Consider the following 10,000-nt stretch of genomic DNA (forward strand, 5'->3'; position numbering starts at 1 on the left):
GCAACACACATTTTTCCTTCTAATTTTCCCTTCAGTCTTTTTACTTCTTTAACTTTCTCAGCAACAAATATTTTTTCACTCTAATTTTCCCTTCAATCTTTTTACTCTTTTATTTTCTCTGAAACACATTTTTTTCATTCCGTAATTTTTCTTTCCATCTTTTTACTTCTTTTACTTTCTCTGCAACAAACATTTTTCATTCTGTTCCCCAATCTTTCTACTTTTTTCTCGTATTTCTTTAACAAACATTTTTCATCATGTACTCCCATTCATTGTACTTTCTTTTCTATTTCTACAACCAACATTTTTTTTTTTTTACAGTCTGATCTTAATATTTTTTTCTCTGTCTGTAACGAACATTTAAATCCCGCCGCCAGCTGTGTGTGCCGCGGCCATTAGAGAGCGGCATTGGTCGCGTTGTGTTACCTGCGGCGCGGGGCTTAATTAGGCAGGTGTGGGCAGGTGCGGCGGCTCAGGTAATGCCCTCCAACACGCACTAATTAGCACAAGCATCACTGATTTACAGGTGTTTGTGTGTGTATGTGTGTGTGTGTGTGTGTGTGTGTGTGTGTGTGTGTGGTGTGTGTGTGTGTGTGTGTGTGTGTGTGTGCTTTTTTTATTTGGCTTTTATTTTCTTGGCATGCCTTTTTCTTGTATTTTTTTTTATTTTTCATTTTTTCTTATGACTTTATTTTCTTATTTCTTATTTTCTTATTTTCTTATTTCACACATTTTTATAAGATTGTTTTTTTTTTTCTTACTTATGTTTAGTGACTGTTTTCTTTTTATATATTCCTCTATGGCTACTACAACTACTACTACTACTACTACTACTACTACTACTACTACTACTAAATACTACTACTACTACTACTACTACTACTACTACTACTACTAAATACTATTACTACTACTACTACTACTACTACGAATACAATCACCATTCTTATTTTCATTCTTCTTCTTGTTCTTATCATTACTATCATCACCATCATCATCATCATCATCATCTCATCATCATCACCATCACTACTATTAACACCATCACTCTTATCTCCTTTATTATCACCATCACCATCAGCATCACCCTCAGCCTCCCATCTCCCTTATCTTAATCAACAGGCGCACACGTTTACCTGTGAGCCCCGTGAGGTGTATTGAGGGCCACCTGTTTGCTAATTACTCATTGTTAGGGCCAGGGAGGCGTGATAATGGGCTCTGTTATGGCCCTTATTGGAGAGCGACGTCATGAAGAGGGGGAGGGAGGGATGAGGAGGGAGGGGGGATTGTTGATGGGGGATGGGAGGGAAAGGGAAGGGAAGGGAACGTAAGGGAACGGAAGGGAAAGGAAAGAAAGGGAATAAAGGGAATGGGAAGAGAGGAAAGGAAAGGAAAGGAAAGGAAAGGAAAGGAAAATAATAGAAAGGAAAATAATAGAAAGGAAAAGAAAAGAGAGGAAAAGAAAAGAGAGGAAATGAAAGGAATGGGAAGGAAAGGGAGAGGAGAGGAGAGTAGAGGAGAGGAGAGGAGAGGAGAGAGAGAGAGAGAGAGAGAGAGAGAGACTGTTTAGGGATTCTGACCTACGAAGTTTCTGCTGACGTCAGAGAGAGAGAGAGAGAGAGAGAGAGAGAGAGAGTCTGACATCTTTAGTGGAGAGTGACGTCAGAGAGGCTTACGTGGACGAGGAGGAGGAGGAGGAGGAGGAGGAGGAACACCTACATGATGACGTGAATGTTGGAGGAGGGGAAAGAGGGGAAGGAGGGAGGGAGGGAGAGAGGGAGGGTATGTTTTTTTTACAGGGTGGGTGTGAATTCTTAAGGAGACTAACTTTATTAGGGATACTTGACAGGGAGAATAACTTTAATAAAGGATGCTTGCCAGGGAGAATAACTAATAGAGGATACTTGACAGGGAGAATAACTTTAATAGAGGATACTTGACAGGGAGAATAACTTTAATAGGGGATACTTGACAGGGAGAATAACTTTAATAGGGGATACTTGACAGGGAGAATAACTTTAATAGAGGATACTTGACAGGGAGAATAACTTTAATAGAGGACACTTGACAGGGAGAATAACTTTAATAGGGGATACTTGACAGGGAGAATAACTTTAATAGAGGACACTTGACAGGGAGAATAACTGAATAGGGATACTTGACAGGGAGAATAACTTTAATAGAGGACACTTGACAGGGAGAATAACTTTAATAGGGGATACTTGACAGGGAGAATAACTTTAATAGAGGACACTTGACAGGGAGAATAACTTTAATAGGGGATACTTGACAGGGAGAATAACTTTAATAGAGGATACTTGACAGGGAGAATAACTTTAATAGTGGAGACTTGACAGGGAGAATAACTTTAATAGGACACTTGACAGGGAGAATAACTTTAATAGGGGATACTTGACAGGAGAATAACTTTAATAGAGGACACTTGACAGGAGAATAACTTTAATAGAGGACACTTGACAGGGAGAATAACTTTAATAGGGGATACTTGACAGGGAGAATAACTTTAATAGGGGATACTTGACAGGGAGAATAACTTTAATAGAGGACACTTGACAGGGAGAATAACTTTAATAGAGGACACTTGACAGGGAGAATAACTTTAATAGAGGACACTTGACAGGGAGAATAACTTTAATAGAGGACACTTGACAGGGAGAATAACTTTAATAGGGGATACTTGACAGGGAGAATAACTTTAATAGGGGATACTTGACAGGGAGAATAACTTTAATAATGGATACTTGACATGGAGAATAACTTTAGGGGATACTTGACAGGGAGAAGAACTTTAAGAGGGTAAACTTGACAGGGAGAATAACTTTAATAGGGGATACTTGACAGGGAGAATAACTTTAATAGAGGACACTTGACAGGGAGAATAACTTTAATAGAGGATACTTGACAGGGAGAATAACTTTAATAGAGGACACTTGACAGGGAGAATAACTTTAATAGAGGACACTTGACAGGGAGAATAACTTTAATAGAGGACACTTGACAGGGAGAATAACTTTAATAGGACACTTGACAGGAGAATAACTTTAATAGAGGACACTTGACAGGAGAATAACTTTAATAGGGGATACTTGACAGGAGAATAACTTTAATAGGGGATACTTGACAGGAGAATAACTTTAATAGGGGATACTTGACAGGGAGAATAACTTTAATAGGGGATACTTGACAGGGAGAATAACTTTAATAGAGGACACTTGACAGGGAGAATAACTTTAATAGGGGATACTTGACAGGGAGAATAACTTTAATAGAGGACACTTGACAGGGAGAATAACTTTAATAGAGGACACTTGACAGGGAGAATAACTTTAATAGAGGACACTTGACAGGGAGAATAACTTTAATAGAGGACACTTGACAGGGAGAATAACTTTAATAGGGGATACTTGACAGGGAGAATAACTTTAATAGGGGATACTTGACAGGGAGAATAACTTTAATAGGGGATACTTGACAGGGAGAATAACTTTAATAGGGGATACTTGACAGGGAGAATAACTTTAATAGGGGATACTTGACAGGGAGAATAACTTTAATAGGGGATACTTGACAGGGAGAATAACTTTAATAGGGGATACTTGACAGGGAGAATAACTTTAATAGGGGATACTTGACAGGGAGAATAACTTTAATAGGGGATACTTGACAGGGAGAATAACTTTAATAGGGGATACTTGACAGGGAGAATAACTTTAATAGGGGATACTTGACAGGGAGAATAACTTTAATAGAGGACACTTGACAGGGGAATCTAACAAAAGAGAAGGTTTGGAAGATGACAACATACCCTAACATAAGGTGGAGAGGAAGAAGGTGAGAGGGGTGAGGGGTTACCTGGAGACCTTATCTACCTGTATTTGTGGCTTACCTGTTGATTGGATACCTGTGGGTGGATCTATGTTTACCTGGGGCGAAGGGAAGGTGATGTGATTTTTGTATGAAGGAGAGGAAGGGGAAGGTAGTCTGGGGAGGAGGGACGGGGAAGGAAACATGGAGGTAAGGAAAGGAGAAGTAAATTGTGGAGGAGTGAGGAGGTGATAGGGAGGTGGAGAGGAAAGGAAGCATGCAGGTAGGAAAGGAGAGAAAGGGGAAGAAAGGAAAGTGAAGGGAGGGCAGGGGGAAGGAAGAGAAGGTGAAGGGAAACTATGGAAGTGGATGAAAGGAAAGGGAAGGAAAAAAAAGGAGAGGAAAGTGAAGTGAAGGGAAAGGGAAAGGGAGGAAAGGTGAGGGGAAAAGATGAAAAGGAAAGGGACGGGAAAGGAAGGGGTAAGATATTGAGGGAAGTGGAGTGTGGAGGACAGGTGGACAGGAAAGAAAGCAGGGAGGTGGGGAGATTAGTTTACGTAAGTGGAGAGAGGAGTGGAGGTGGAGGAGTGAGGTGCTGGAGTGGAGTGCAGAGGAGGATCGGTGGATGGGTTATGTGGAGAGAGATGTGGAAGCTTGAAGGGAATATAAGATTAACATAACATGGAGGTGGATGAATTAAGTGGACGAAAAGGAAGGAGAAGGGGAAGTGGAAGGCTTGAGAACGAAAGGTGGAGAGGATGCCCGTGGAATGGAAGTGGAGAAACGATGTGGAATTAAGTTAACGTGACATTTATTCATTAATTTTGTTTGTTTGTTTACGCTGGGAGACAGAACACAGGCGAAAGAAAGAGAGAAAACAGACAAAGGCGCTCAACGTTCTGCTCTGACAAGGAAAACAAGGGAGGGAGGAAGCCAAATATACCTGATGATTGTCAAGTCTATTTTTAGTGTTTTAGGAAAGTCGGGTTCAGTTTGGGTACGTTTGGTTTGGTTTGGTTTAGTTTGGTTTAGTGTTTGTTAGTTGTGTCTCATCTAGTTTGGTTTGGTTTAAGTTTATTTTGCTTTGTGTTTGGTTTCGTTTGATTTGGGTTTACTTGGGGTTAGGTTTACTTTGGGTTAGGTTTGGTTTTGGTTTAGTTTGGGTTTGGGTGTGGTTGGGTTGGATTAAGTTAGGTTTGGGTTTAACTTAATTTAGTTTGGGTTTCATTTTGTTTGGTTTGGCTAGGGTTTACTTTGGGTTTGGTTAGGGACATGAAAAAAACATGAAGTGAGGTGAGGTGAAATCAGATGAGTACATGCGAGGTGAGGTGAGGTGAGGTGAATGAAGGTGAAGTGATTTCAGGTGAGTTTACGTTAGGTGAGGTGCGATGAGGCGAGGCGAGATGATGTAAGGCCGCATGCACACTGTACCTTGGTGACGTGGGCCAGCACTGCGTGGGCGGCGCGGCATCTGTTCCCTAGTGTGCGTGTGAGCGTCTCGCCCGCCACCACCAGCTCGGCGTCCAGGGCCGTCACCAAGCTGTCCAGGGTGCTCACCTGTGGAAGGGGGAGGGGGTGTTACCTGGGGGAGAAGGGAAGCTCAGGGAAGGCTTGCTTGGGGAGGAGAGGAAGCAGAAACGTGGCCTGGGGAGGAGAGAAGAGTTACCTGGACAAGAGGAAAGTGATTGGATACCTGAGGGGGGCGGGGGGTGAGGTTATCGGGGGAAGGGAGCTCAGTGCAGACGTGTGTGGGGAGGAGACGAAGCTGAATGGTAGAAGGAAGAAGGGAAGGGTGGCGGGAAGGAAGCGGGTTACCTGTATATTTTGATTACCTGGTACGAAAGGACGGTGATTGCATACCTGGGGCGAGGGGAAGTCGAAGGGGGTATCTGTTAGGGAGGAGATAAAACTAGAGTAGTCTGGTAATAAGGGACAGGTGAGAGGTTACTTGGGGACATCGTTACCTGAGTGTGGATTACCTGGGCACGAGAGGAAGGGAGGGGTTACCTGTCAAGGGAGAACAGCAGTGAGAGGACACCTATTTACCTGTAGGAAAGGGGAAAGTGAGAGAATGCTTGTAAGGGAAAAGCTGTGAGGGGAGAACTGTTTACCCGTGGGAGAGGGAAAGGTGATGGAATACCTGTGGGGGCTTACCTGTGGGGAGAACATTTGTTACCTGGGGCGGAGGAAAAGATGAAAGAATTCCTGGAAATGAGGGGAAGGTGAGGGGAGGATATATTACTTTGGGCCAGCAGGGAAAGGAAAGAGAAAGTAATTATTTGCATGGCTTACCTGTGAGATATAACACCTGGCCTAGTGGAGGAAGGGGAGGGGGTGAATGGAAGAAAGGAGGACTATCTACCTGAGACGAGGGAAAGATCATATTTTACCTGGGGGTGAGGGGAACAAACCTTACTATTTACCTGTAGGATGCTTAATTACCTGCGCATAAGAGGTCACTAATTACCTAAGGAGAGGGGAAGATGAATACCTATCTGTTACCTGAGGATGAGGGGTCAAGTTACCTGTCCATTATTACCTGTGGGTCTAGTTAACTGTGGAAAGGGGAACACCTGGCTGCCTTGGGAATGAGGGGAAGAGTGGGGAGTCACCTGGTGGAGAGAGAGAGAGAGAGAGAGAGAGAGAGAGAGAGAGAGAGAGAGAGAGAGAGAGAGAGAGAGAGAGAGAGAGAGACTGGGGAGTGTAAAGGGGATGGAAAGGAAAGAAAGGAAAGGAATGGAGGGGAAAATAAAAGAAGAGGAGAGGAGGGAAAGGCAAAGGAAAGGGGAAAAGAGAATGAAAGGAAGGAAGGGAAGAGAAAGAGAAGGTGAAAAGATGGAAAGGAAAGGAAAGGGAAGAGAAGGGAGAGGTTAAGAAAGAGGAGAGGGGAGAGAAAGGGAAGAGAAGGGGTTGGAAAGGGAGAAAGGGAAGGGAATGGGTAAGAAAGGGAAGGAGGAACAAAGGGAGGGGAGGGGAGGGAAGGGAAGGGAAGTAAAGGTTTCACAGTGACATTTTAGACTCTGAAGCTTAGCAAATTATTCAGTCGAGAGAGAGAGAGAGAGAGAGAGAGAGAGAGAGAGAATAAACATGGCATACAGGAATACTAGACAAGGATAAAACGCGAAATCTTTGTTGTTGGCGTAAAGGAAATCCTGAAAAATCCGCAAAGATCCATTACAGTCCGGATCCGCCTTGTGTCCGTCCGCTCCCACCTGCCGTCTCTTACCTGTGTCATCCACCTGGCCCTACCTGCCCTTCCCTTATGTTACCTGCCTCCCTTTCTCTTTTCTTCCTTTCCTTCCTTTCCTCTCCCTTCCTTCCCTCCAATTCTACCTTTCCTTATGTTACCTGCCTCCTTTTCTCTTTTCTCCCTTTCCTTCCTTCCTTTCCCTACCTTTCCTTATGTTACCTGCCTCCCTTTCTCTTTTCTCCCTTTCCTTCCTTCCTCTCCCTACCTTTCCTTATGTTACCTGCCTCCCTTTCTCTTTTCTCCCTTTCCTTCCTTCCTTTCCCTACCTTTCCTTATGTTACCTGTCTCATTTTCTCTTTTCTCCCTTTCCCTCCCTTCCTCTCCCTACCTTTCCTTATGTTACCTGCCTCCCTTTCTCTTTTCTCCCTTTCCTTCCTTCCTCTCCCTACCTTTCCTTATGTTACCTGCCTCCCTTTCTCTTTTCTCCCTTTCCTCCTTCCTCTCACGACCTTTCCTTATGGTACCTGCCTCCCTTTCTCTTTTCTCCCTTTCCTTCCCTTCCTCTCCCTACCTTTCCTTATGTTACCTGCCTCCTTTTCTCTTTTCTCCCTTTCCTTCCTTCCTTTCCCTACCTTTCCTTATGTTACCTGCCTCCCTTTCTCTTTTCTCCCTTTCCTTCCTTCCTCTCCCTACCTTTCCTTATGTTACCTGCCTCCTTTTCTCTTTTCTCCCTTTCCTCCCTTTCCTTCCTCCTACCTTTCCTTATGTTACCTCCTTCTTTTCTCCCTTTCCTTCCTTTCCCTACCTTTCCTTATGTTACCTGCCTCCTTTTCTCTTTTCTCCCTTTCCTTCCTTCCTCTCCCTACCTTTCCTTATGTTACCTGCCTCCCTTTCTCTTTTCTCCCTTTCCTTCCCTTCCTCTCCCTACCTTTCCTTATGTTACCTGCCTCCCTTTCTCTTGTCTCCCTTTCTTTCCCTTCCTTTCCCTACCTTTCCTTATGTTACCTGCCTCCCTTTCTCTTTTCTCCCTTTCCTTCCCTTCCTCTCCCCTCCCTCCATTTTTACCTTTCCTTATGTTACCTTCCTCCCTTCCTCTTTCTCTCCCTCCTTCCCCTCCTCTTTTTCCCCTCCCCTTTCCTTCTTTTCTGTTTTACCTTCGCTCCTACCTTCTTACCTGTGTCATCCACCTGTTCTCCCTTCCCTTACCTTCCCTCACCTGCCACCCTCCCTCTTCCTCCCTCCCCTTTTTCTTTCTAATCCATTCCTTCCCTTTGTGTTCTTCGATATCGTTTGTTATTTTTTGTTTTTGTTTTTTTCTCCTTAATGTGTTTATAATCTTTTTTATCACGTTTGGCCGATAGTGCTGGGAGGCTTTCTAGGTAGGGCTGCTGGTCGGCAACGGACAGGTAACCCAATGGATGCGTATTTCCTACAAGAAGACATCACCAATCTACAGGAGTGAAAAAAAAAGGCTGCTCCAATTTAGTGAAGAAAAATGTGAGATCATGCATCTTGGGAGGGGAAATCCAGCATACCAATACCACATGGGAAACACTCCACTACCCACCACAGAGGCACAGAATGACCTGGGAGCATATGTTACCAGGCTACCAGTGAAGGCGAAATCCGTGCCAGTCGCAGTGGACGGGTTTGTAGCGCGGGCAAGTGACGCCATAGTGACGTCATTGCTGCTAGGCTCATAAGAACATAAGAACATAAAAGCTGCCCCCCGGAGCTCCACTTGATCGCTAGAGTCCGGGTTGACGGGTGGATTCCAGGTCAGCATGTGGGTAGTCTTAGGGTCGTATTTTAAAACATTTCGTCGCCCAAGTTCACATATTTGACATGGCTTTCGTAGGAGCTGTAGGCCTATCCAGGGGTAGTTTTATGACCCTGGTGGTAGTTTGACCGTTCTTCTGTACCATGAACCTACAAAAATACTTATTAGAACCTGACTGATCTCCGTTTGGGCCTTTGGAAATTGTTGATGTGAGAGGCTGCTGTATTCCCTGCCTAATACAGTCTACATCCCTTGGCCAGCGTTTATCTTGTCCAGCAACCACAACACGGCTAAGAATACCACCCTTAGGCCGCTCGGCGATGGTTTAAATTAATCATATTGTGACAGCGGCGAGACATGGACCCGGGTTTTCCAGACATCGAATCCGCACTCTGACCGCCCAGCCACTGTTTTTTTTTTTTTTTTTTTTTTCTTCCGTTAAAAAATAATCCGTCGAGTCTCAGTTTGTTTCGACCTTTTCATTATATTTTTTCGTGTCCTTTTTCGTTTCACTTTTACTTCTATCTTTTATTTGTAACCTAAACTTTTTCCGTTTTTTAATTCTTTTCTTTTTTCTTCTTTCTTCTCCAGCGTTTTAATTTAGTTGTTTTCTTTCTTTTTTATCTTTCTTTCTCAATCAACCTTTTTACTTATTGTTTTTTTTTACCTTTTTCTTTAACCTTACACTCTTTATTTTATTAGTTTTCTTTCTTACCCTTTTAACCTTGCACGCTTTATTTTATTAGTTTTCTTTCTTACCCTTTTAACCTTACACGCTTTATTTTATTAGTTTTCTTTCTAACCCTTTTAACCTTGCACGCTTTATTTTATTAGTTTTCTTTCTAACCCTTTTAACCTTACACGCTTTATTTTATTAGTTTTCTTTCTTACCCTTTTAACCTTACACGCTTTATTTTATTAGTTTTCTTTCTTACCCTTTTAACCTTACACGCTTTATTTTATTAGTTTTCTTTCTAACCCTTTTAACCTTGCACGCTTTATTTTATTAGTTTTCTTTCTTACCCTTTTAACCTTACACGCTTTATTTTATTAGTTTTCTTTCTTACCCTTTTAACCTTACGCTTTATTTTATTAGTTTTCTTTCTTACCCCTTAACCTTACGCTTTATTTCATTAGTTTTCTTTCTTACCTTTTAACCTTACGCTTTATTTTATTAGTTTTCTTTTCAACCTTTTAACCTTCCA

At 42.8% G+C, this 10,000-nt stretch overlaps 1 protein-coding gene across 1 annotated transcript in view; it reads right to left on the reverse strand.

Annotated features, from left to right (window-relative positions):
• Positions 1-10,000, reverse strand: part of LOC126985390 (PH domain-containing protein DDB_G0287875-like) — a 51,601-nt gene that overhangs the window by 2,590 nt on the left and 39,011 nt on the right. The window contains exon 3 of the mRNA XM_050840194.1: positions 5,257-5,382. Coding sequence (XP_050696151.1) covers positions 5,257-5,382 — 126 coding nt within the window. The remainder of the gene's footprint in view (positions 1-5,256; positions 5,383-10,000) is intronic.

Source organism: Eriocheir sinensis, chromosome 59, assembly GCF_024679095.1.
Source record: "Eriocheir sinensis breed Jianghai 21 chromosome 59, ASM2467909v1, whole genome shotgun sequence".
In the NCBI taxonomy this organism is placed as follows: domain Eukaryota; kingdom Metazoa; phylum Arthropoda; class Malacostraca; order Decapoda; family Varunidae; genus Eriocheir; species Eriocheir sinensis.